The sequence below is a fragment of the Acinonyx jubatus genome, chromosome D1, assembly GCF_027475565.1.
Source record: "Acinonyx jubatus isolate Ajub_Pintada_27869175 chromosome D1, VMU_Ajub_asm_v1.0, whole genome shotgun sequence".
Taxonomy (NCBI): domain Eukaryota; kingdom Metazoa; phylum Chordata; class Mammalia; order Carnivora; family Felidae; genus Acinonyx; species Acinonyx jubatus.
In genome coordinates this window covers 54,811,356-54,836,068 of record NC_069390.1, presented here as the reverse complement: position 1 = coordinate 54,836,068, position 24,713 = coordinate 54,811,356, and the positions used below count along the sequence as shown (strand labels likewise).

At 42.9% G+C, this 24,713-nt stretch overlaps 1 protein-coding gene and 1 pseudogene across 2 annotated transcripts in view; one reads left to right on the top strand and one right to left on the bottom strand.

The window, feature by feature from the left end:
- Positions 1-24,713, top strand: part of CLPB (ClpB family mitochondrial disaggregase) — a 141,561-nt gene that overhangs the window by 29,524 nt on the left and 87,324 nt on the right. For both annotated transcript variants that reach the window (XM_027039747.2, XM_027039748.2), the window contains exons 3-4: positions 44-130; positions 21,896-21,999. In XM_027039747.2, the coding sequence (XP_026895548.2) occupies positions 44-130; positions 21,896-21,999 (191 nt within the window). The remainder of the gene's footprint in view (positions 1-43; positions 131-21,895; positions 22,000-24,713) is intronic.
- LOC106970944 (60S ribosomal protein L35a-like) lies at positions 10,451-10,783 on the bottom strand (annotated as a pseudogene).

The window sequence follows — 24,713 nt, the reverse complement described above, 5'->3', positions numbered from 1 at the left end:
GTCCATGATATGCCATACACTGAAAATATTTCTCTCTTTCTAGGCTCTTGTCAGAAGGTGCAGATGTCAATGCAAGGCACAGACTTGGGTGGACAGCACTCATGGTGGCAGCCATCAGCCGAAACGACAGGTGAGAGATCTCCTTCCACACAGGGCTCCCTTAGCCAGATCCCTGCAGACCACATTCCAGAACCCTCTCCCACCCTTGCTTGTCTCCCTGCTATTTTCTCCAGAGGCAGGGTGGTGGACTAAGGAGAAGGTCCGGTCTACACCTTGTGCAGTGGAAAGTATAGAAGATGTGGAGAGGGAAGAATATAGCTCTGGATCCTAGCTCCATCTTTCATTGGCTTTGTGACATTAGGCATGTCATTTGCATTATTGAAGTCACGAAATGTTTGGAAGTGTGTTAAGTGGTTGAAGGTACACATTTGAGTTACCTCCATGTTTTCTTACTCCACCATCTGTCCATGTGAGGAATCTGTAGTCACAGTAAGGGCCCTGCTAGGCTATTTCTTTGGAGGTTCTGATGGAAACTAGGGAAGGCCGGGGGCATTCTCCCTCCCATGGGAGGCCGTGTTCTTTTCCTGCCCGCTCCCCCATTTCCTCAAGGGATAGCTGTTTTGTAAAGACTGAAATAGTCCCCTGTGTGTAGAGAGTTACTTCAGTTCTCACAACTGACACAAGATAGGTAGGTAGGTAGGTAGGTAGGTAGGTAGGTAGGTAGGTAGGTGGTGGATGGATGGATTTCTCATTTTGTAGCTGAGAAAACTGAAGCCCAAAGAGATAAGGTGATTTGTCTGAGATCACACAGACGAGTTAGAGCCCGGTCTGGCTGCCTACAAAGTTTGTGTGTTTTACTTTACCTCATTGCTGCCAGATCCTGGGCTAGTGCTGCATACTGCCTCTCCATCCCAGTCTCTAGCTGTAGTTATGCAAAAGAATTGATTAAAAAGGAGCAAAAAGAAATGCTTTCAAAAAAAGCAGACTGGGCACTTAAGTAGCAGCCACTGAAATTGATAGTTTGAGTTACCAGTTTTAATTTTTCCTTTAAGCAGATCATTAAGGCTTTTGTCTGCCAGTACTGGCCTCCTTTGGAAGGATCATAAATGTGGTGGAAACCAACAAAACGGGTTTTCTAATATAAAGATGGCAGTGCTTCAGACTGGCTGAGAGACTTAGCTATACGTGAGATAGGTCTCTCCTCTCTGCTCCTCTGTCCTGAACTTGTTTCTCAGATTTCCATTTCCTTATTTGCCACTTAAGCTCCAAGCCCTTAAAAGAAAACTTGGTGTGGGGCGCCTGGGTGGCTCAGTCAGTTGAGCATCCGACTTTGGCTCAGGTCATGATGTCATGGCACGTGAGTTGGAGCCCCGTGTCAGGCTCTGTGCTGACAGGTCAGAGCCTGGAGCCTGCTTCCGATTCTTTGTCTCCCTCTCTCTCTGTCCCTGCCCCACTCGCATTCTGTCTTTGTCTCTCTGTCTCAAAGATAAACATTAAAAAAGTAAAAAAAGAAAAAAGAAAACTTGATGTAAATAGGCTTTGCAGTTGAGAGTCCTGGAATCCAGTCCTGGTTCTGACCCTTCGTTGAATTTAAGAATTCTGTGGGCACTCTATTTCTTCATCTGAAATCATTTATTTTTACAAACATTTGGTAAACGTCTACTCTGAGCCAGACTCTGTGCTCAGCATTGGAGAACCAGAGACCTTGGGAGCTCAAGGTCCAATGTGAAAAAGAATGGCAGGTAGAGAGACAGAGTGTAGTGTAATCAATGATGTCAGAGCCATGTGGACAGGAAATTATCAAAGCAGAGGTTAGGAGAGGACTGACTCTGTGAGCAGGGTAGATTCTTGCTATATTTTTGTGAGAACCCAGTGAGATAGTGTTTGTGCTACCTGTTACAAATGGTGAGTTGTTATTCTCTGTTGCCCATATTAGATGTCTCTGCACATAAACACATGTGTTTATTCTACCAGTGATACTCCACCCACCACCACCTCCACCCCACCCACCAGTTTTCTTTCCCAGCTTGCAAGTATCTCCATTCACAAGAGATAGCAGGTGGTGGAGAAAAGAGAAGGGAGTGTGTGCCCTTCTTTACATAGTATTTTCAGCGCTGAGACAGAATAGGAAATAACACTATACTTAAGAGTACTGTCAATCAGTGAGCAGATAGCTGGTAGATGTGCTTTGGGGACATTTCTCTCTAAATCTAATGAGTTGTTGGCTTAACTGATTGTCCTGTCTTTATCCAGGGCCATTAGCAAATCAGCGTTGCTTGTTGAGTGAAGTGAGAGTGTTGGCTAGTATTTACTTGTTTTGGTTCCTAGGACTAATTATTGGTGTTTTAAACATCCATTTTGTGCCCTCCTCTTCCTTCCAGGGCCCAGGGACAGATTTTTATTGCAAATAGCAAACTTAGGTTAATTTATTCATATCATATATATATACATATATATACACATATATACATTATATATACATTACATATATATATTACACATATATACACATATATACACATTATATACATACATATGTACATATATATGTATATATATACATTATATACATTATATATATACATATTATATACATATATACATTATATATACACATTGTATACATATATACGTACATATGTACATACATATATATGTATATATGCATATATACATATTATATACATATATATTACACATATATATACACATATATACACAATATATACATATATATATTACATGTATATGTAATATATATACATATATATGTAATATATATGTACATATATATGTGTGTGTGTATATATATATATATATATATATATATATTTGGCACCTACTGTTTGCCAGTCACTGTTCTTGACAAAGATTCCTGTCCTCACAGAGCATATTTCTTTCTTTTTTTTTTTTTCCCACCAAGCATATTTCTATACTAGTGGTCCCTGCGTAGAGAGAGGCAGAAACAGACAATAAATAATAAATATAATACATAAGTAAACTACATACCTTATTAGAAGGTAAGAAGTGCTATAGAAAAGGAAAAATTGGGGTGCCTGGGTGGCTCAGTCAGTTGAGCGTCTGACTTCAGCTCAGGTCATGATCTCACGGTTTGTGGGCTCGAGCCCCGCATTGGGCTCTGTGCTGATAGCTCGGAGCCTGGAGACTGCTTCGGATTCTGTGTCTCCCTCTCTCTCTGCCCCTCCCCCGCTTGTGCTCTGTGTCTCTCTCTCTCTCTCTCTCAAAAATGAATAAATGTGAAAAGAAAAGGAAAGGAAAAATAGGAGCACCTATGTGGCTCGGTTGAGTCTGACTCTTGTTTTCAGTTCAGGTCATGATCCCAGGGTATTGGGATCTAGCCCTGCATCAGGCTCCATGCTGAGTATGGAGCCTGCATGGGATTCTCTCTTTCTCCCTCTGCCCCTCTCCCCCACTTGCCCTCTCTCTAAAATTAAAACTTAAAAAAAAAAAAAAGAGAGAGAGAAAAAGGAAAAATGGAACCTGATAAAAAGGAATGCCAGGAGTACCTTGGTCAGAGTGAGTAGGCCTCATTGGTAAAGTGCCGTGGGGGGTGGTCTTGAGAGATGATCATGTTTATGCCAGCACAGTCTGCCAGTAAGTTTCTCCTGATTAGAAGTGTACTGATCCTCATTTCATCAATCACCAAGCCCTTCTGGAATCAGGCCTGAAATACCACCACCTTTCAATTGGATTTGGATGAAAGGAGGGTAGAGGAATTGGAAGTTTTGATTCAAAGCTGAGAGCAGAGAACCTTCACCTCCTTTAGATGTTGGCAGCTTGCAAGCTCAAGGGAGAGAGGTCCTAAGACCATCTGATCATTTCACCTCAACTGCCGTTAGTGAGTGCCTGCTTCATGCCTTACATCCTTCGGGATAGAGCACAATAGTGTCTATCCTTAAGGAGATTAGCATCTTGTGAACTGTTATTTATGTATGTATTTGTCTTTTAACTTATTTTGAATAGTAAAGATAGTACTATCTTATTTAATTTTGAATAGAAAATACAGTACTGTAGAACAAAATTTTTGAAGTATGTATGGGAACTTAATTTATAATTCTCACCTTTTATTTCCAAAAGGGTTTGCAGTGACTCAAATTAAAATACAAATATAAATGTACACGGGAGAGTTAAAACTGGATCAGAAATCATATTGGTAAAAGGAAAGATAATTGTATCGGGATTGAACGAGAGATTTTATTTTCTGAAAATAGGTTTATTGTTTTTGTAAAAATAATATGGAGAAGAAAGTAGCAGTCAACTAAATTCCCTCTGTCTAGAGATTGATCTCTGTGGGTGTGTGTGTGTGTGTGTGTAATTTTATATAAATGGGACGATGCTGTACTCACTGCAAATCAGGTAATTAGTGGAATTAAGTATTAATTTAGATTGAAGTTTCCTGACGAACAAGGCAAAAAAGGGATACAGAGAGTTTGGTTCATCAGGAAGGAGGAACTTTGTTCTGGCACCCCTTTATACTATCATTTTATGTATCCAGCAAACATTTTTTAAAACTATACTGTGTCTGGTGCTGATGTGCTAGGCTGTGAGGGGATTCAGATAATAAGCATCACAGCCTTTGCCTTAAGAAGCTTACTCGGACTGCTGACATCAAGGATGCAAGTAATGTGATGGCCTTTGTTTTCAGTAGCCGTTCTGCCAAAGATTTACCAACATTCTACTAGGATGATCCTTTTGCCAGCCCTAGTAACAGCTTGGGTGTACTAGCAACTTGAGGAGCAGTCGCTGGGGCTGACCCCTTTTCCACAATGAGACCTTCATAAGCCTCATGCCACAGGCACTTGTTTAGCCTGAGTCTGGGTGCCTCATTCTGTGTTGCACTTTGACCCAACCCAACTAAAGGCTAAGCCACAGGGTCCCAGGATGATCACTGTGACTTAGCATAGCCTTCACCGGCTCCTGCAAATATACCCAGCCTTCAGCTAAATTCAATTAGTTTTTCTTTAAGAAGGGAAAGAAATCCAATTTTACCAAACATGGACAGACGGTGGAAGGCACTTTGATGTTACAACCTCTCAGTGATGCTTTACTTAGTCACAAGTTCATAAGCAAGAAGGCTTAATTACTTGGGAAAACAGAGGATTAAAACTGGATACAATGGCTGAGTATCCGCTCTTGGGCGACTTGATTCGAACCCATGTACCCAGTTCGTGTGTGGTGCGAACTTTGATGTGTGCTATGACAAGCTGAAAGTCATGACCCCCTCAGGGAAGCTCCTTCACATGGCGTTTGCAGGATGTGTAGGCGGAGAGGCAGGGCCTGCCCGGCCTGTTTGCTCAACTTTGATGTCCAAGCAGCCACAGGCCCCACTGTTTGCTCTTTCACTGAAGGATGGATTGGGAGCCTCCTACCTTTCCCAGTGGACAATGGCCAGCAGTGGAGTGTGACGACTGTTGACCATTCCAGGAGCCTGGTGGACCAGAACAGGGCTTTAGGAGGTGCAGAGCCTGGGGGGCCAAAAGCTGTTTATAGAACAGTCATTTCTCCAGATGTAGCTTTCCTTAAAGCCTAGTGTTGGTTAGGTGCTTATTGTGGAGGTAAAAATAGTCTCCTGAGTTTTAGCAGTTACCAACTACTGCTTGGCCCTCTGTCCAGTGTCACTAAAGTATTTGTAAAATAAGTCTGTCCTGTTTACTTCATCAGTGTTTACGTGCAAGGGATAGCGGTGTGATGGAAGTACGGTATGATTTACATCCTTATAGTTTTTAATGACTTAAAACACATGTCTGATAAAAGGAATAGTGTCCAGAAGATACAAAGAAGTGTTACAAATCAACAGTAAAAAGACAACCCAATTTTTAAAAAATGGGCAAAAGATTTGAGCAGACATTAGCCAAAGAAGAGATGGATAGCAAATAAGCACATGAAAAGATACTCAGCATTCGTCATTTAGGGAAATGTGAGTTAAAATCACAAGGAGAAACCGCTGTATACCTGCTAGAATGGCTAAAGTTTAGAAAACCTGACGGTACCAAGTGCTGACAAGGATGCAGAACAACTGCCATCATTGCTGATAGGAATGCATAAACCACTTTGGCAGTCTCTCATAAAGGCAAAACATATATTACCATCTAGCCCAGCAAAACCAACTCTTATACCAACTTTGTCCATGAGATATAGAAACATGAATCTTGGGGGCGTCTGGGTGGCTCAGTCAGGTAAGCATCCGACTTTGGCTCAGTTCATGATCTTGCATTTAGTGAGTTTGAGCCCCACATTGAGCTCTGCTCTGTCAGTGTGGAGCCTGCTTCAGATCCTCTGTCTCCCTCTCTCTGCCCCTCCTCTGTAAATATGTTTTAAATATGTTTAAATAAACATTTAAAAAGATTAAAAACAAAAATCTTCAAAAAGACATTGATAGTAGTTTATTCATAATTGCCCCAAACTGGAAATCATCCAAATGTCTATCAACTGGTGAATGGACAAATTATGGTACATCCATACAGCGGACCACTATTCTGCAATTAAAAAAAAAAAATTACACGTGCAACAACAGGGACAAATATTAAAAGCCTTATGCTAAGCTAAAGCCAGACACAAAAAACTAGCTATGATATAATTCCATTTATAGGATGATCTGGAAAAAGCAGTACTGTAGGGACAGAAATCAGGTTAGTGGCTGCTAGGGTTTAGGAGTAGGAGGAAGGGCTCAAAGGAACTTTTGGGTGATGGAAATATTCTAAATCTGGATTGAACAATCAAAACTCATCAAATTGTACATCTTAAAAGGGTGAATTTTACTGTGAGTAAATGATACTTCAGGAAATTGACTTAAAAAAAACTTTTTAAAAAAGTCATCATCCCAGGGCACCTGAGTAGTTCGGTTGGCTGAGCGTCCAACTTTGGCTTAGGTCATGGTCTCACAGTTCGTGGGTTCAAGCTGTGCATCGGGCTTTGTGCTGACAGCTCGGAGCCTGGAGCCTGCTTCGGATTCTGTGTCTCCCTCTCTCTCTGCCCCTCGCCCACTCACACTCTGATTCTTTCTCTCTCTCAAAGGTGAATAAACATTTAAAAAAATTTTTTAAAAAGCCATCATCCCTGTCTAATTTTCATTATTAATTGTGACTGGTGGCACACTGAGAATTTGTTTGTCATGTCAAAATGAATTCGTATAGTTCCTGGTCACCTGGAATGTTTAGATTTCCTATTGTTGATGGTATTTCACATGTATACTCTAATTGTTACTAGAGAATAAAGGTTTGTGACTTCACATGATTTGTGACGTCATAAAGTGTAATTCCTGATGAACAACGACAAATTCATTTACAAGCAATACACAGGGAGCTTATGTAAATTCACAAAGTATCCTATGATTCTTCATAGTAAGAAAAAAGTACAGGATACAGGACTGGGAGCTTGTCTTCCATCCCACATGATCCTCAGACTCCTTGTCCCTGGACTGCCAGGCAGTGAGACCACCTAGATAGTGTGGCTGTTGTGCCTCAGGAACCAAGAGTGGGATGGTGGGGGGGAGATTCGGATAAGTCCACTTGGCCTTGATGGTTACTCTGAAAGCCCCTCCCTCAGAGAAGGTGAGGTTATGAAGCAGAGCTCCAGCAAAACTGTTTGAAATTCCCCACAAGAGTCTCCCTCCCTCCTCTGCTTTTTCTCCCGGAGTGCATTTCATAAGCATCGGAAGGACTGCTTCCCGGCACTGCCTTCCCTGCTTGGCTGGGGTCCCTGAGGAGCTGATCTAATGAGTGGATAACACGCATTTGCCAAGGCCTTCCTGGATGTGGTACCTGGGCTTTGTTAATTTTAAAATGCCGCCATCCTTGGCTGAAGACCATTTAATTTCCTCTCATAGCAGTCATTTATTTATAGCATTTGCTTATTTTCCCTCCACCTTACTGAGATGGTGGGTGGGCATTAAAACCTGTCTTTAAGAAACCAGTAGCTCAATTGAGATTCCTGGCTGTGCAGGCCTTTCTTTATGGGGTCAGCCACTGCACAGGTGTTCTTAGAGTGATGCTGCTCCTGGAGCTGGACCAGGGGCAGCTTCCCTGAGTGGCTCTCCTTCCTTGTTGGCTGGCCAGAGGCAGTGCTGGTAGAGCACCCTTGCACCTGTGCTTCAGTGCAGGTCCTTCGGGGGCCCAACCATGTAGAGGTCTATCCTGCCTCAGAGTTCTGCACCCTCTTCCCAGGGTCCCCATCCTGTTCTTGGCCTGGCTGCTTATTGCCTGTGCTGTGCTGGCTGATCTTCTGACTGTAGTGGTGATCACGGCTATGGTTGTGATTGAGTGCCTTCTGTATGCCAAGCTTGTGTCAAGCACTTCTCAGGTTGTCTCTAATCCTCACTGCAATCCTAATAGGGAAGGATTATTATCCCTATTTTGCAGATGGGGAAAGTGAAGCTCAGGGATACCCAGGGTTGTCTAATAAGTGAAAGAGGGAACCAGGATTTGAAGCCAGGTGTCTTTGAAGCACAGATTCTCATTTTTTCCACTGGAGTATGCTGCCTGTGGAGGGAGATGGTGGGAAGCAAGGCTATGGGTTGGCCTAAGGGGTGCTGAGACTAGAATGAAGTCAGCTCAATTAGGGTTTCTTGATGATGTGCTGGATGATTATGAGAAGTCTAAAAGCAGACAAAACATTCTCCGTTTCTCAAAAAGCTGACAATTGGGGGGGGTGCCTGACTGACTTAATCAGTAGAGCATGCAACTCTTGATCTTGGGGTTGTAAGTTCAAGGCCCATGTTGGGTAGAGAGATTACTTAAAAATAAAAAATCTTAAAAATCTGGCAGTAAAGGAATAAACAAGTCCCACTTTAACTGTAGAATGAGGCAGAATGTGGTCAGTGCCTCAGAGAAGATCACCTATAGTGCTAGGTGTAGATCACACCATGTAGAGGCAACATCATTAAGGGAAGCCTTTCATACGAGGTGGGCCTTGAAAGTTGGACAGGATTTTGATTGATAGAGGTGGGGGCTAGAAAGACAGCATTTCTGAGAGAAGGACTGTGGTGAGCATAGGTTCACAAAGGTGAGAAAGTAGGACTGTGCCAGATCTTGTTGGAGGATCTAGCAGAGGCTAGAGACCAGAGAATGTGAAGGAAAGGCCTTATCCAACACAGGCCATGACCCTCTCAGTCTTTGGTAGCCTAGCATTGGTACAGCTGTAGCTCTAGAGCTGGATTATCTGGGTTCAACCACATTCTTTCTCTTACTAGTTATGTACCTCGGCATGTTCTTTCACTTATCTGTGATTGTTTCTTCACATCTACTATAAAATGGGGATAATAAGTGGATCTACCACAAAACGCTGTTTTGAGGTTTAAATATGTAAATATATGTAGTGTTAGAACAATGCCTACCATATTGTAAGCACTTGATAAGGGTTTGTTACTTTGGTTAGTGGTAGTAGTGGTGCCTTAATTATTATTCTTGTTGTTGATTATTGGTCACTCCAGGAGGAAATTAGTGAATGGTCTACAGGTAAGCCTGTCTTTGAATGTAGGGTATTACTTGTCTCTCACCAATACCTTTAGGTGACTCAGAAGTAGTAGGGCTTTGGAGATTCTTTTTCCACTCCTTTTCATCCTAGAAGCTGGGCCTAGAACATGAGACCCCAGAGCAGGACACTTTGATATGGGACTAGCTCTTGTCCCAGGTGGCCACCTGCCCGATGCTGGACAGTGCTCAGTATTTCCCAGCAAGAAAGGGTGGGTGAGAATGCTGGCCAGGTGCCCGGAATGCCAGCATCATGTCCCCAGAAAAGTGTGCCGAGTTTGATGTTTCTCCCACTGCTGCTGCTGTGGCCGATTATGTCTGAGTAACAGAGTCATTTCTAATCCCATTTGGAATCATTGCTCAAGATAATCCTGTTTCATAGTAATGATATTCCAATTCCAGCATGCACCGATTCTAGTTTGGCAGATGCATGCCTTGACCTCAGGCAACCCAAGACAGTGGTCCCTGGAAAGCAGTGCCAGCTCATTTGCCTAACATAACAATCTCAGGATAACCCCCCTTCTTCAACACTATATCTTGTTCGGGAGTTCTGTGTTCAGTGATCTCCTGGAGAGTTTCAGTTGGGACCAACAAGGAGAGCATCCAGTGCTCATCCTGGTCATGGGGAAGGATACATTGGGAAGGATGTTCAACTTCTAAGGACTGTGATATGGTTCACTCCCACATCTTTTCTTTAAAGACATCAGATCCACTCTCTGCCATGGGCTCTTTCTCTCCCTTTCTTTCTTTCTTTTCTTTCTTTCTTTCTTTCTTTCTTTCTTTCTTTCTTTCTTTCTTTCTCTCTCTCTCTCTCTTTCTCTCTTTTTCTCTTTCTTTCTTTCTTTCTTTCTTTCTTTCTTTCTTTCTTTCTTTCTTTCTTTCTTTCTTTCTTTCTTTCTACCTATCTGTCTACCTATCTATCTAAGAGAACAAACTATACCTTTATTTACTTTTCATTAAGTTTAAATCCTTGAGGGGTACAACATCACACGGATTCTGTGGCCAGAGGCTTTAGCAGGAAGATTGCTTCAGAATTTGGCATGAACCATGCCAGTGGTTCCACAAGCACAAGTTACTTTTCTCCAGATTGCTCTGGTTTTGTTCGGTTTGCCACCAGGAGTCACTGTGTTGTTCTTTGCTTTGTACATATACGCATATCTCTTGCCTAGATAGAATTCAGTTTTATCTAGAGCATAAACATCTTCAGTTTTAAGAAGAGCTGTGTGCTCCCTCTGGTTCCAAAGACCTCACTTATAGCCAACAAAAATGGCCTTGGACCACAGCCTAACAGACATATTTGTTGTTTTAAGAGTCCTGTTCCCAGCAGGCCTCCACAGGGTCCAAGGGTCCAAGATGGTGGAAAGAGGTGAGCTGCTTATTTAAATAAGGCTGCAGGCTAGTGGGTCAGGAGTATACAAGCAGTATAGTAGGTGTGTGTGGGTTTCAGCAAGGTATTTGTCTCTCATGACATTTCGCATGAATAAAGTATGATGTGGAGAATAGTTCAGACAGACTAATAAATGGTGAATGACCTATTTCATATGTTGTGTATATATGATTGGAGACTGGAGAGCAGACTCAAGTGGTGAGCCACAGGGCCTCGTCCTTTTCAGTAGTTACATCAGTGATTCTATTGAGACCATGGATAAATGCCAACCCAATTGGCAGATTAAATGAAGCTTAGAGAGAGAGCTAATATGTTAGGTGAAAGAATTGTGGACATGAAAAAAGAACTCAGTGGGTTAGAACAATGGTTAAATCTGTGGTGATAAACATTAATAGGGATGAGTGTTTAAGTCTACAATTAAAAAACCAAAAACCAACCATAAAATGCAGGGTGAGGAAGTCCCAACTTAGCAATACTAGCAAATAAAGCCCAGGAGCTGACTAAAAACTCAGTGTGTGTATCAGCAGTGCAGTGTTAAGGCCCCAGAAGTGAATTGATTCAACAAATATTTACTGGTCTGTACTGGGTCTTATGTGTGAGAAACAGATGGTCAAGCACAGTCCCTGCTTTGGGGAGTACACAGTCCAGTTATGTATGACAGTGGTGAGGAACAAGAGCTCTGGAAGGAGACTGCCTGAGTTTAAAACCTAGCTGTATCTCTTAACTAGCTCTGTGTTCGCATCAGCAAAATGCGAATAATAATAGCACCTACCTCAGTAATGGTGATTGTGAAGATTTAATCTCCACATAAGATGCACATAAGACTATTTAGTGCATAGATACCTGCTTGTGTTATTAATATTTTTTGTTTTCTTGTTGTTATTTTCATCCAGAGTTGAAGAAGAATACCAGCCCCAGCGTGCTCTTATAGATCATTTGCCTAGAGAGAGCCTAATCAGGCCCATACTGTGGTGAAATCCCTACCATCAGAGCTTGACCACATTAGCCCATAGGTCTGACAACCATATATTATAGAGCACAGATTAAAAGACATGAAAGATAGGGAATTACATTTGAAACTAGGCTAAGGATGTGAAATCGAGATTGTGTTGGAAACCCTGTGATGGTGGTCTTGATTCCTTGCCCCTCTCCTTAATGTGCCATGTCTTCCTTGAGCCTTGCCCCAAATGATCTCACCACTGATTTTGACCCTGTCCATCTGAATGAGACTCCCTTTTAACCCAGCTGGCTGCTATGACCTGCTTTACTATACCATCTGAAAATGTCACTGTCCCTGGTACACAGTAGGGGCTCAGTAATTATGGGATAGTAAGACACACTAATGGATGGATAGTTGGATGAGTGAGAACCAGTGTAGTTTAGTAAAATATGTACTAGGTTTGGCCTTACACAGACCTAGATTTGAATCTTGGTTCCTATGCTTAATTAATGTGTATACTTTGGCAATTCACATTATTTTGCTGAGCCTCAGTTTATTCACTTATAAAATGGGACTAGTACCTCATTGCAAGTGGTTATATGGAGCTGAAATAGTGAATGTAAAGTGCTTATCACACTATGGTTGCTATTACTATGATTATTAACTTTTACCTTTTGAGGGAAGTAAACAAAAGATTATTATCCTCTTTTGAGAAAATTGGGGCACATTTTCTATACAGGTACTTTGCCTCCTACCTGATCCTTAGTTTGTTTCCTAAGGAACCTGCTTTATTATTAGTATTTTTTTAACTTTTCATTTTTTTTAATTAATTTATTTTTTTAATATATGAAATTTATTGTCAAATTGGTTTCCATACAACACCCAGTGCTCATCCCAAAAGATGCCCTCTTCAATACCCATCACCTATCCTCCCCTCCCTCCCACCCCCCATGAACCCTCAGTTTGTTCTCAGTTTTTAAGAGTCTCTTATGTTTTGGCCTAAGGAACCTGCTTTAAAAAGAAAACTGCTTTCCTCACCCTCTCCACTCCCATTTCATGCCCCCATGCCAAAGGACCTTTAGATTTAACACATGCCGGTGCCTTTGGTCAGGCCACCCTGCTTTCCTGACCAGCTCATAGACCAGCCAGTAGGCTGAATGAGCCACAGCTCATTTGACTTTCCAGCAAACCTCCTGAACTCTGACCTCTTTGCTTCCTCCCTTCATCGAGGTGTGCACTGGGTTGAGAATAGGTCAACTCTTTGTGTTCTCCTTGGGACCCGTGACACTCATCACAGTGACCCTATGCTTTGGATGTAGGGGGGCGGGTAGAGGGGAGGAGGAGTTGGAGGAGCTTCTCCTGAAGCTCAACATTGTGTGGGGACGACCTGGAGCTGGGATCACTGCCCTTCCTGCTTCACCAACTCCAGCTGCTCACCAGCTGTCTTTGACACGTGCCTGCCCAGCATAGGCCTCGGCCCACACCACAGGTTTCCTTGCTTTTTCCTAAACAATGTGGCAACTCCAAGCCCCTCCGGCCACTGAGAGCAGAAAGCCTTAACATCGATCGATGTAACTATCTTCCATGCATTGTGACACCCCACTGTCCTGAAAGCAGGAGCTCATCAAGGTCGGTGTGAGCCAACCTTCCTACATGAGCTCCCACCTCTAATCTAATTATAATCTGATCAGCAAATTAAAATGTGCCTCTTGGGGGCTGTGGTTCCAAAGGGAGTTTCATGAGTCCCAGGAGCTTCCAGTTAGGGACCACTCTCCTATTCCTTTCCTCACCTTTGTCTGGGAACTGCCTGGTGGAAGGCAGGAAAGGCCTCATGCTCAGGAGAGGAAGGTGAAGGTTTTCCACGGCTAAACCACCTGTGGCCTAGTTTGGAACCTCAGATAGGAGATGGCTAGGCAGGGCTGAGACAGTTGCCATCTACCATTCTCCATTTCCCATCAAATAAAATAATGATTGGAGTGCCTGGGTGGCTCAGTAGGTTAAGCATCCAACTTCGGCTCAGGTCATGATCTCCTAGTTCGTGAGTTCTAGCCTTGTATCAGGCTCTCTGCTGTCAGCACAGAGCCTGCTTCAGATCCTCTGTCCCCCTTTCTCTCTGCCCCTCCTCAGCTTGTTTTCTCTCTCTCTCAAAATAAATAAACTTATGGAGAAAATAATAATTTTATTTATTCATTATTTAGTCATGCACTTATTCAGAAAGCATCTACTGACCACTTTGACCCAGGCACTGGGCAAGGAGCTGGGAAGGAAGGTGGAGACATGGTCTCCATGCCTCATGGTCTAGCAGGAAGGGTAAATACGAGTAAATAGGCAATCATGGTACAATATGATCAGGGTCACCTACCCGTGGGTGTGGCTGTTGCATTCTGTAGACAAATAAGAAGGGCATGGATCCAGGCTGGAGGTCAGACAAGACTCAGTGAATTGGTGACCTTATCACTGAAGAGCCCTGAAAGTGATGAGCACTAACCAGTTGAAGGAGAGAGGGGGCACTCCCAGCAGAAGTCGTGGCACATTTGACGGTCTTTGGTGTACTTCAGAGAATTCATTGTTTTCTCTGGGTCCTTAACCCATTAGTCCCCAAGATCTACCAGATCATCATAGGAATTAGAAGTTCTGCAGTTGAGAGACTTCCTAAAGGAATAAACTTTTGGAACAAGTGGTTAAGTTCAGTTAATGATTAATAGAAGGGGATAGGGAATCAACCCTTCTAAAAGATCATGTTAGTGTTGTTGAATGTATATCTAGTCTGTTGCTTCTAACTGCTATATCAGATAGTGTGTCTCTACCACATTGAACTTAACTCATTCCCCAGTGATAGATACTTGATTGCCTGCAACTCCCCACAGTCACAAAATGCTGGGATGAACATCTTCCATGTTGCCTTTTATGGATCTGTGTAAGAATTGCTCTGGGATATATATATATTCAAGAGAAGTGCTGGGTCATAGAGTAAGGTACTTTAATTTGACAAAGTGTTACAAGCTTGGCTTCTAGAGTGGCTGCACCAGTCTATCCTGACAGTATGTGAACAGTCCCAGAACCCCATGTCCTCTCCAACACTTGGCATTTTTTAGCTTTCTAACTTTTGCCAATATGTTGGATTTAAAGTGATGTTTCATTGTTTTAATTTGCATGTCTCTAATAACATAAGTTTGAGGATCTTTTCGTATACTTAATGATAATCCTTTTTGTTTGTTTCTTCCTCTGGGAATTCACTGTTCATACCCTTGCCCCATCTTTCTGTTGGACTTTCTGATCCTAGCTTTGCTGCTAAAACCTGACTTGAGGCACAGCGTTCCCACAGATTGTTAGCTCTTGGGAGTCAGTATAGGAGCGTGAGGGGCAACATGGCAGAGGGATAAGGACATGGACTTTGTAGCCACACTGCTCTGGTTTGAATTCCACCTCCACTCCTTACAGCTGAATGATACTTTGGACACGTTACTTAACCATGCAGTGTCTCAGTTTTCTTAATGCATAACATGCCTCATTGTGTTGCTGTAAAGATTGAATGTGTTATTATATATAAAGTGTTTAAAACAGTGTGTGTCATGTGGGAAGTATACACAAATGTTAGCTCTTATGATTAGACTACTACCTCCCTCCTACTTAGCCATTCTGTACCCTTAAGAAAATAGATATTTGTACTAGCAGGCAGTAGAAACAAGGCAGAGAAAAAAATAGCTCTCAGCCTAGGATCAGAGTTTACCCTCACTTCCTTCACCTTCAGTATTCACAAGACCCTGCCTTTTTGGTGAGTACTGGGCGGAGATAAGAACAGAACAGATCCTGATAGGCACACAGGAAGGAAGTACTGCTGCTAAAGTCAGGTCATTAAAGGACGGACTCCTGTCCTCTTGGGCTGTACACATCCTCTGAATCTTGAAATTAGGGAAAGAGAGTCTGGAAATTATCTCTAGCCTTTGAGACTAATCCTCACATTGGTAGGCATATCTTTCCACAGACCACCAGAGACCAAATCCTGAGCTGGCTTGGAGAATTGCTGATATTCTTAAGTCTTTGCTTATGGAGAACTTGAAGAGTAGTTGACATAGATCCTTTGAGTAGAAATGTTTCCTGTTGTAGAAAAACGTTAAATGCATGGAATGACTTACTCTGCCCCCTTTAATCCAGATGTTAAGACCACGAAGGCCTAGCCCATACACCAAAGTCTGTTTGGTACCAGCTATCCAAATTTAAGGCAGTAATATCTAAACCCAGACGTACAAAATGGCACCTAGTATGCTGGCACGAGAACAGAGGGGAGGCTGCAGTTGTCCTTTGATGGATCACCTCAAATAGCAGTGTCTGCTTCCCTTTGTGCCATCAGATTCTCATTTTACTCCTGACCTTGTACTCCCCTTGTCAGCCAGATGGGCCAACTCACCTTCTCCCCATGTAAGTCACCTTCTCCCCGATACAGTTCTGAACCTGGGGATTTGTTTCTGCTTCAGCAAAAAGCATCAAAGAGACAGAAATCACTTCATTTCCAAAGTCTTACTGCTGCTCCTGGTTTCTGCTTCTTTTGCCTTGCCTTGACCTCTGGTACCTGGATATTCCTTAGTTTCTGGCTGCTTACTTGGTTTGTGGCCTACTGTTCTCCTTTAGCTCCTAGCCCTTAACATCTGACCTGGCTTTTGACTCTCTACCGCATATCAGTGCTGCCTAGTCTCTAGCCCTTGGTTCTATTTTGATTCTGAACGTTTTGATACTTGCTGGGCATGGCCAACTGCTAAGTCTGTTCTTACCAGCTTTGCCGTAGCTTTCTCTAACCTGGCTAGCCTGTTTTTGTCCTGCTGTAGCCCACAGGTCTGGACACTTCTTTTGGTCATCAGAGCTAGCTTTGATTACCAAAGCTAAGCATAGTCATGTAGCCCTCAGGCCTGATCTGGGCTGGCTTCTCCAAGAGGGGTTTGATCCCTGTGAAGCTCTGGATTAGATGCTTTCTAAGTACGTAAATGGCCCTTGGACAAAAAGCCTCCTAGCCATCTGGCAAGGTGTTTGGTGCCATTCTTGGCCACTAAGCAGCCATAGTTCCTTTAGTCCTAGCAATACCCCATAGTGGGGCTGCTGCCTTTTGAGTTTTATTAAAAGTGAGGGAAATTTTCTCTGAGGTTTCAGAATGAGTCACTAGCTTGGTTGCTTACCCTCTTTGGCCTCCAAGTTTGTGAAGTGAATTGCCCATTCCCTTTGATTGGGTTAGCTGCCCGAGGGCCGAGCCTAGTCACTGTCTTCTCTCCATCCTACCAGACCACTGTCTGCCCTCCAGGGCCAAGGGCGGCATACTTGGTTGCTTGGACACGTCTTGCAGCCTACAAATTGGACAGACGGAATCAATACTCATGAACCTGGAGAGGCCCAGGTTAGCACAGTTAGTGACACTAGCTGCCTGGAGGGACAGCCTGCCATGGGAGGGGTTGTGATTGAATGGTGATTGGATACAGCATCTGAGGATTAACCAAATTATGTCCCTTTGAGTTTAGATCGACAAACCTTTCTCACTTGGATTTTATAACAAGCTGACTTGTGCAGAATATAGAAGAGCTACCTTCTTAACACAGGGCTGTGCCGGCATGAGTCCTGGGGGAAGGGTGGTCAGGTATACGTGCCCACTGTGGCCCAGATTCATGTTGTTATCACTAAGATTATATGGAGAAAGGGAAGAGAGCTTGTATTTGTGGAGCTCCTTCTATGTGCCATGTGCCACAAAGTTTCACATACTTTCTCATAACCTGAAAAGGAGGCGTCATTATCTCCATTATTCTGGTAAGGAAATGGAGTCTCAGAGGTGAAGTAACTTGTCCAGGGTCACAGGCAGTAAATAACAGAGCTTTAATTTAAACCCAGGTCTCTCTGTGCTTTTTATAAAATATCATTCTGTCTTCCTAATTTAAGTGTCTTAATTCACATTTCTCTTGACTTCCCCACAGCCCAACCACAGAGTCAGGTACATAGTAATAATAATAACCAATGTTTATTGAGCACTTATTGTATGTCAGATGGTGTTCTAAGCACTTTACATGTGTTAACACAGCCATATAAACCAGATGCTCTTATTATCCTTGATAATTATGAGATTGCAAAATGATGATGTTCTAATTTCATCATACCTTCTACATTTATTAGTTGTCATTCTACAGTAAGGAAGAGCTTTCCTTTCTCTCCATTAACTTGTTTTCAGTATGGAATTATGGAATCTTATTTTACTCAATGGATTGTAATCCGTTACTGTCATTATTCATGTTGATGCTCAGATTGTCCCAGATTTTATTTTGTTTATTTTTATTTTATTTGTTTATTTTTATTTTATTTATTTTTAAATGTTTATTTTTGAGAGAGAGAGTGAGAGCAGGGGAGGGGCAGAGAGAGAGGGAGACACAGAATCTGAGGCAAGCTCCAGGCTCTGAGCTGTTAGCACAGAGCCCGACACGGGCCTTGAACTCACGAACCGCATGATCATGACCTGAGCTGAAGTTGGATGCTTAACTGACTGAGTCACCCAGGCAACCCAGATTGTCCCAGATTTTAAAGCCATATTCTTTTTTTTTTTTTTAAGTTTATTTATTTTGAGAGCGCAAGTGAGCAGGGGAGGGGCAGAGAGAAAAAGGGAGAGAGAGAATCCCAAGCAGATGCCCTGCTGTTGGTACAGAGCCCAACACGGGGCTTGATCCCATGAACTGTGAGCTCATGACCTGAGCTGAAATCAAGACTCGGATGCTTAACCAACTGAGCCATCCAGGCACCTCTTAAAGCCAGTGTTCTTAACCTCTATATCATACTACCTTTTCAGCAGATATTTTTTCTCACTGCCGTCAATTGATTTGCCTATGTATAACAGCCTTTTTGTACCCTTTGGTTTTTAATCTTCTGGGAAACAGTCTCATCCCACTTATGTGTAAACTAAGAACAAATATGTCTCCAAGTGAGAACCTGACAGACTCTGCTATGAATTCAGTATCTGAGTTTTAGATGTGGATTTTAGCTGCTTACAGACACTTCTCATTTCTCTTTGGAATTATAATCCATATCCTACAAGGATTATCTGTGAAAGGTACTTCTTAAGATCCTTGTAGGTAAGGTGAATAGACACCTGAGATTCAACCTGACCATGCTAGATCAGTTGTAGAAGCACCTCAGCTACGTGTCTGGTTCTTTGATCTGTCTGTGAGGAGTGTGTGTCTGTGGACATGGGAATTACTAAAATTCGTTCATTTATGCAGCAAGTAATTGAGCCAGGTTGTTTGCCTGTTGAAGGTAATGAAATTCAAGCCAGTTAGTACAGGGAAAACCCTCAACACTGATGGTTACAGATACTGAAAATCTAACAGAGAAAAACTAAAACTACTGTTTGACTTTTTAATAGTTATAATAATTAGAGTAAGTTTTTGAATTGCTTACCACTTATGCCTTCAAAAGCATTAACAGTTCTGAAGGCAAGTAAGCAAAAGATTAACATACTAAGAGAAAAATGGTCAAAGGACATTATGAAAATAAAATCAACTGTTGTGATTCATTAAAAAAGAAACACAACTAACTACTAAACATTTTTTTTTTTAATGTTTATTTTTGCGAGAGAGAGACAGAGGGCGAACAGGGGAAGGGCAGAGAGAGAGAGGAAGACACAGATCTGAAGCAGGCTCCAGGCTCTGAGCTGTCAGCACAGAGCCTGACATGGGACTTAATCCCATGAACCACAAGATCGTGACCTGAGCTGAAGTCAGACACTCAACCAACTGAACCACCCAGGTGCCCCCTAAACATATTCTTTTAAGTCCAACCTCATTAGTAATCAAAGAAATTCAGTTGAAACGGCAGTGTGATTCCATTTCTCTTTACCAGATTGACACGTGATGAAGAAAAATAAACACCCTATTTTGAAAAAAAAATTTTTAATGTTTATTTATTTTTGAGACAGAGCATGAACGGGGGAGGGGCAGAATCGGAAGCAGGCTCCAGGCTCTGAGCCATCAGCCCAGAGCCCGACGCGGGGCTCGAACTCACGGACCGCGAGATCGTGACCTGAGCTGAAGTCGGACGCTTAACCGACTGAGCCACCCAGGCACCCCGATAAACACCCTATTTTGGAGAAAGGAAGGCCCAACAGTTACTCTCTTTTTCCTTTGCTAGTAAAAAAAAAAATTGGTACAGTCTTTCTGAAATTCAGTTTGGTGATATTTATCAAAACCCTTAAAAAGGTTTAAGCTTTTGACCTGGGACTTCATCTCCAATGAATTTAGCCAAAGGAAATAATCAGACATGTGTTACTGAAATATTAAAAATAATCTAACGTTTTACAATAGGAGATTGCTAAATAAAATATACAATAGTCTTATAGTAGAACACTGTGCAGCCGTTAAAAAACAATGTGGTAGACAGGGGATCCTGGGTGGCTCAGTTGGTTAGGCATCTGACTTCAGCTCAGGTCACGATCTCACGGTTTGTGGGTTTGAGCCCCGCGTCGGGGTCAGAACACTGTGCAGACACACTCGGTGTCTGGAGCCTGCTTCTGATTCTGTGTCTTCCTCTCTCTCTGCCCTCCCCTGCTCTTGCTCTGTCTCTCTCAAAAATAAAACATTAAAAAAAACCCCAATGTGATAGACAAACACTTAAAACATGGAAATATGTGTGTTTGTGTGTGTTCAGAGAAAATTTATGTATGATCTTATTTTTGTAAATAAAAATGTACATACATTGAAAAAATGGATGTTTTATATTCTTTTTTAAAACATATTTTTTAAAGGTTATTTATTTATTTAGAGAGAGCCCATGCATGTGAGCGCGGGAGAGGGGCAGAGAGAAAGAAAGAAAGAGAGAGAGAGAGAGAGAGAGAGAGAGAATCCAAGTAGGTTCCATGCTGTCAGCACAGAGCCTGACGTGGGGCTCAGTCCCATGAACCATGAGATCATGACCTGAGCCAAAAGCACAAGTTGGTTGCTTAACTGACTGAGCCAGGCGCCCCTGTTACATATTCTAAAATATTTCCTTCTTTTTAATTATCTATATCTTCTGAATGTTTTATAGTGAACACATTTTTTTTTTTTTGTTACAGAAAAAATAAAGCATTGGCAGGAATATTCTGTAATAGGAGTGAAGTAAACGTATATACGAACACTTCCTGGGTCACGGATACTATGCTTGGTGCTTTATAAATTTACCTAATTTAACCTCACTGAGTCTGTAGAGGCCCCTGCCTCTGGTCCTCCTCCCTGCAGTCCATTCACACACAGCTACTGGAGTGACTTTTCTAATAGCAGTGGTTTGGAAGGATATACCAAACTGTGAATAGCGGCTACTCTTGGAATTTTAAGGAGGTGGATGTTTTAATTTAGTATTTCAATATGGTATGTATTTTTCTAAGTCTTTGTATTTTGAGGTGGGGAGGAAAGGTGTATGTTGTCAGGTCCCTTCCCCTTTAAGCCCTTCAGTGGCCTGCTTCCTCTCCCATGCTTCTCTCCCTTACACTCTCTGTTCCAGCCCTACTTTCTTCAGGGGAAGCCCCGTGCTCATTTGCCTCCAGGATCTGTAAATGCATTGAGTCCTCCCACTTCACCATCCCAGGTCCGACTCTGTAGCCTTCAAGTCTTAAATACCTTAAATACCACATCCTCTGGGAGGCCTTTCTTGATCCCTTCCCTTGGTTTCCTACTGCACATGGTACTTCTTCCATCATAGCCTTGATCACACATTGCTACAATTTTATGCTAAATTGTCATCCTCCCCAGAAGACTGTAACCTCCATGAGGGCACAGACCCTAGCACAGTGACTACAACACAGGAAGCATTTGACAACTAATTGTTGAATAAATACTTTGTATTTTGTAGTTGTGGAAACCTATAGGGCCTTAGAAAGGTGTTAAATAACTTGGCCAGAGCCTCTCAGCTAGTAAGTTTCAGAGCTTTCCTACCCTTGACTTTCACACTGGCACAGTTCATGTTGTTTCCCCTGACCACTCACTTGAACAGACACAGATCCAATCCCCAAACAGGTATCAGAATCTGAGACTCTACTTCCTAGGCGTTTCCAGCTTTTGACACTTCTGTCTTTCTGATTTCTTCCAGTGTGGTGCAGGTCCTCCTTGCTGCTGGTGCTGACCCAAACCTCGGGGATGATTTCAGCAGTGTTTACAAGACTGCCAAGGAGCAGGGAATCCATTCTTTGGAAGGTAAGCATAGACTCCCCTGCTGTTCTGAGCACTCTTCTCCCTTTGGCTACCAGGCAGTCTTGCTCTGTGCCAGCTCTACCAGAAGCTCAGAGTGAGAGTCTATAAGTTCTTTATCCTCTGGGAACTCATGGATAACCCAAAAGGCTTGGAATAGATGCCTTTCACAGTCCCTTGTGGCTCTATAATTTATGTCCCTTCAGAAGTCTCGGGGAATAAGATAGAGGCCTGACTTCATGACCACAGCAGGGAGTGGGGGTACTTTTTACCTGGTGTTCCGAAAGCGCCTCAGCCTGTGGAACCTCAGAGGAGTGGACAATGGAGCAGGTTTCCATAAAATAATTAAGGCAACTGCATGGAATGTGGCTTTGTTCCTCTTCTACTTCCTGCAGACTTACCCTGTTCCGTCCCTGCCCTAGAACTAGAAAGTAGCCTCACTGATTTCCTCCGCCTCAGAAGTCCCTCTGAATACTACTACGAATACTGCTCCCCCGCCTTCTATATGCAAAATGCAATCCTGTCTCTGGGACTGGCCCCTCAGTTTACCATTATGACCCAGAACAAATGTGGACCTTCTCTGTGCCTTGACGTTTATGTTTGTAAAATGCAGTGGTCATAAGCACCTCCCAGAGGTGTCATGTGGGTTGTTTGGATTTTAGAAGAAAGAGGCAATGTGCACCCGTACTAGGGTTTGTCACATGTCTGTTGGAGGGTAGTCAGTGAAGTCAGTCTTGGTTGCCTCTGGTGAGTGGTTCTTTGAAAGTGAGGTCTAGGAGAGGATGGGTTGCTTTGGCTACAGGCAGAAATGAATATTTTACTTTTGGGCTTTTGCTTGTTTGGGTGGTCTCCTCCCTCCCTGTCTGTTATCTTGTGTTGCTTACAGAGGCTGAGATAACCCTGTTTCTAGCAACAGGGCAGCCGAGCAGTGCTGCTTCAGGGTCGGCAGTGATGCCAGGAAGACAGCCAGCCACACTGACTGCCTGAGGGTCGGAACGTTGACTGGAGGGACGTCCAGTCAGGGGAGTGGTGCGCTCAGCCCTCAGAGCTGTCAGTGAGGCTGCCAGACTGACATAGCTCTGGTAGCCCAGAGCAGAGGGGTTGTTGCTGCCCCAGCGAGGTTTCTCAAGTCAGCAGCACGAGAGCAATGTTAAGAGCATCAGAGCATTGCTGCCCTGGTGAAGTGTCGAGTTGCCCTCCCCCTACCTCTCTACCTCTCTACCTCTCTAAACCTACTCCTTGTGTCAAGCTCCACCACTATGGCTAGACCCTCTACAAAGCCTTTACTGTCCTTGGCAATAATTGCAACCTGCCCTCAGCTGTTCTTTTGAATGTTCTCTAAATCTTGACCTTTTATATGGTTATTTGAACCCTCATCTGCCCATATGTCTGTTCTCTCCTCCTCAGCTGACAGTTCCATGTGCAGGCCATGACCTATGCCTCTTTGGATTCCCCACTGAGCTGGAGGAATTATGTTCACTTCATGTTTCAGAGGAGAATTTCATAAGTACCAAACTTGCCCTATATTTGCAGCTTGCTATGTGGAGACTTGCTTTGTGGGCTATCCTCTCTTTACTCAAACACAGTATTACTGTCCTCAGCTCTGTCTTCTGTCCAGATGCTCTCACCAAAAAGCAAGGAGGAACATTTGCTGAGAGAGCAGAGCCAGGTGGAAGGGAAGGGATTGTTTGAATAAGTACCCTCTCACCTGCTCTCAGGATTCCAGCAGGGTTCAGTCATTATTTAAAAAAAAAAATATTTTTTTAATGCTTATTTATTTTTGAGAGAGATAGAGTGCAGGCAGAGGAGAGGCAGAGAGAGAGAAGATACAGAATCAGAAGCAGGCTCCAGGCTCTGAGCTGTCAGCACAGAGCCCGATGCAGGGCTCAAAACTCCCAAGCCGTGAGATCATGGACCTGAGCTGAAGCCGACGCTCAACGAACTGAGCCACCCAGCTGCCCTTCAATCATTATTTTTGATTTCGCAGAATCTCAGAGCTGTGAAGCCATGTAGTCTAACCTTTACTTTCACGCCAGTCCCCAACCCTTGCATTCTTTTATGTCTTTGTTATCTCCAGATTGATGCTCATATCCAACATTCTATTCTAGATCCATAGTCAGTATACTTTTCCTAGAAAGAGCTGTATAGTGGCTTTTAAGCTTTGTGGGCCTCAGTTTTGATTACTCAGCTTGGCCACTATAGTGCAGAAGCAGTTACAGACAATACACAAATAAATGTGCATGGATATGAACCAGTAAAACTTTATTTACAAAATAGGCAGTAGGCTGGATTTGGCCCATAGACTGTAGTTTGCTAACCCTGTTGTAGATATTTTCTTTCTTCCTTCCTTCCTTTTTCTTTACTTCTCCTCTTCTCTTCTTTTTTCTCCCTTCCTTCCTTCCTTCCTTCCTTCCTTCCTTCCTTCCTTCCTTCCTTCCTTCCTTCCTTCCTTCCTTTCCGCTGCCTGCCTGCCTCCTCTGAATTTTTAACTCTCACACTAGCCATACTGCATTCTGTATAGGTAGGTAGATAGACAAGAAAAATATTGGAAAAGGCTATTATATTCCTTATGAAATAAAGATTAAAATGTTAAGTATCTCATTTTGTATGATCTGCAAATTTGGTGTGTAGGCTTTCTATGGATTCATATGACATTGCTATTTAACAGGCGCTGTTCTAGGCATTGATGAATTAGACAAGATCCCTGCTATCATATACTT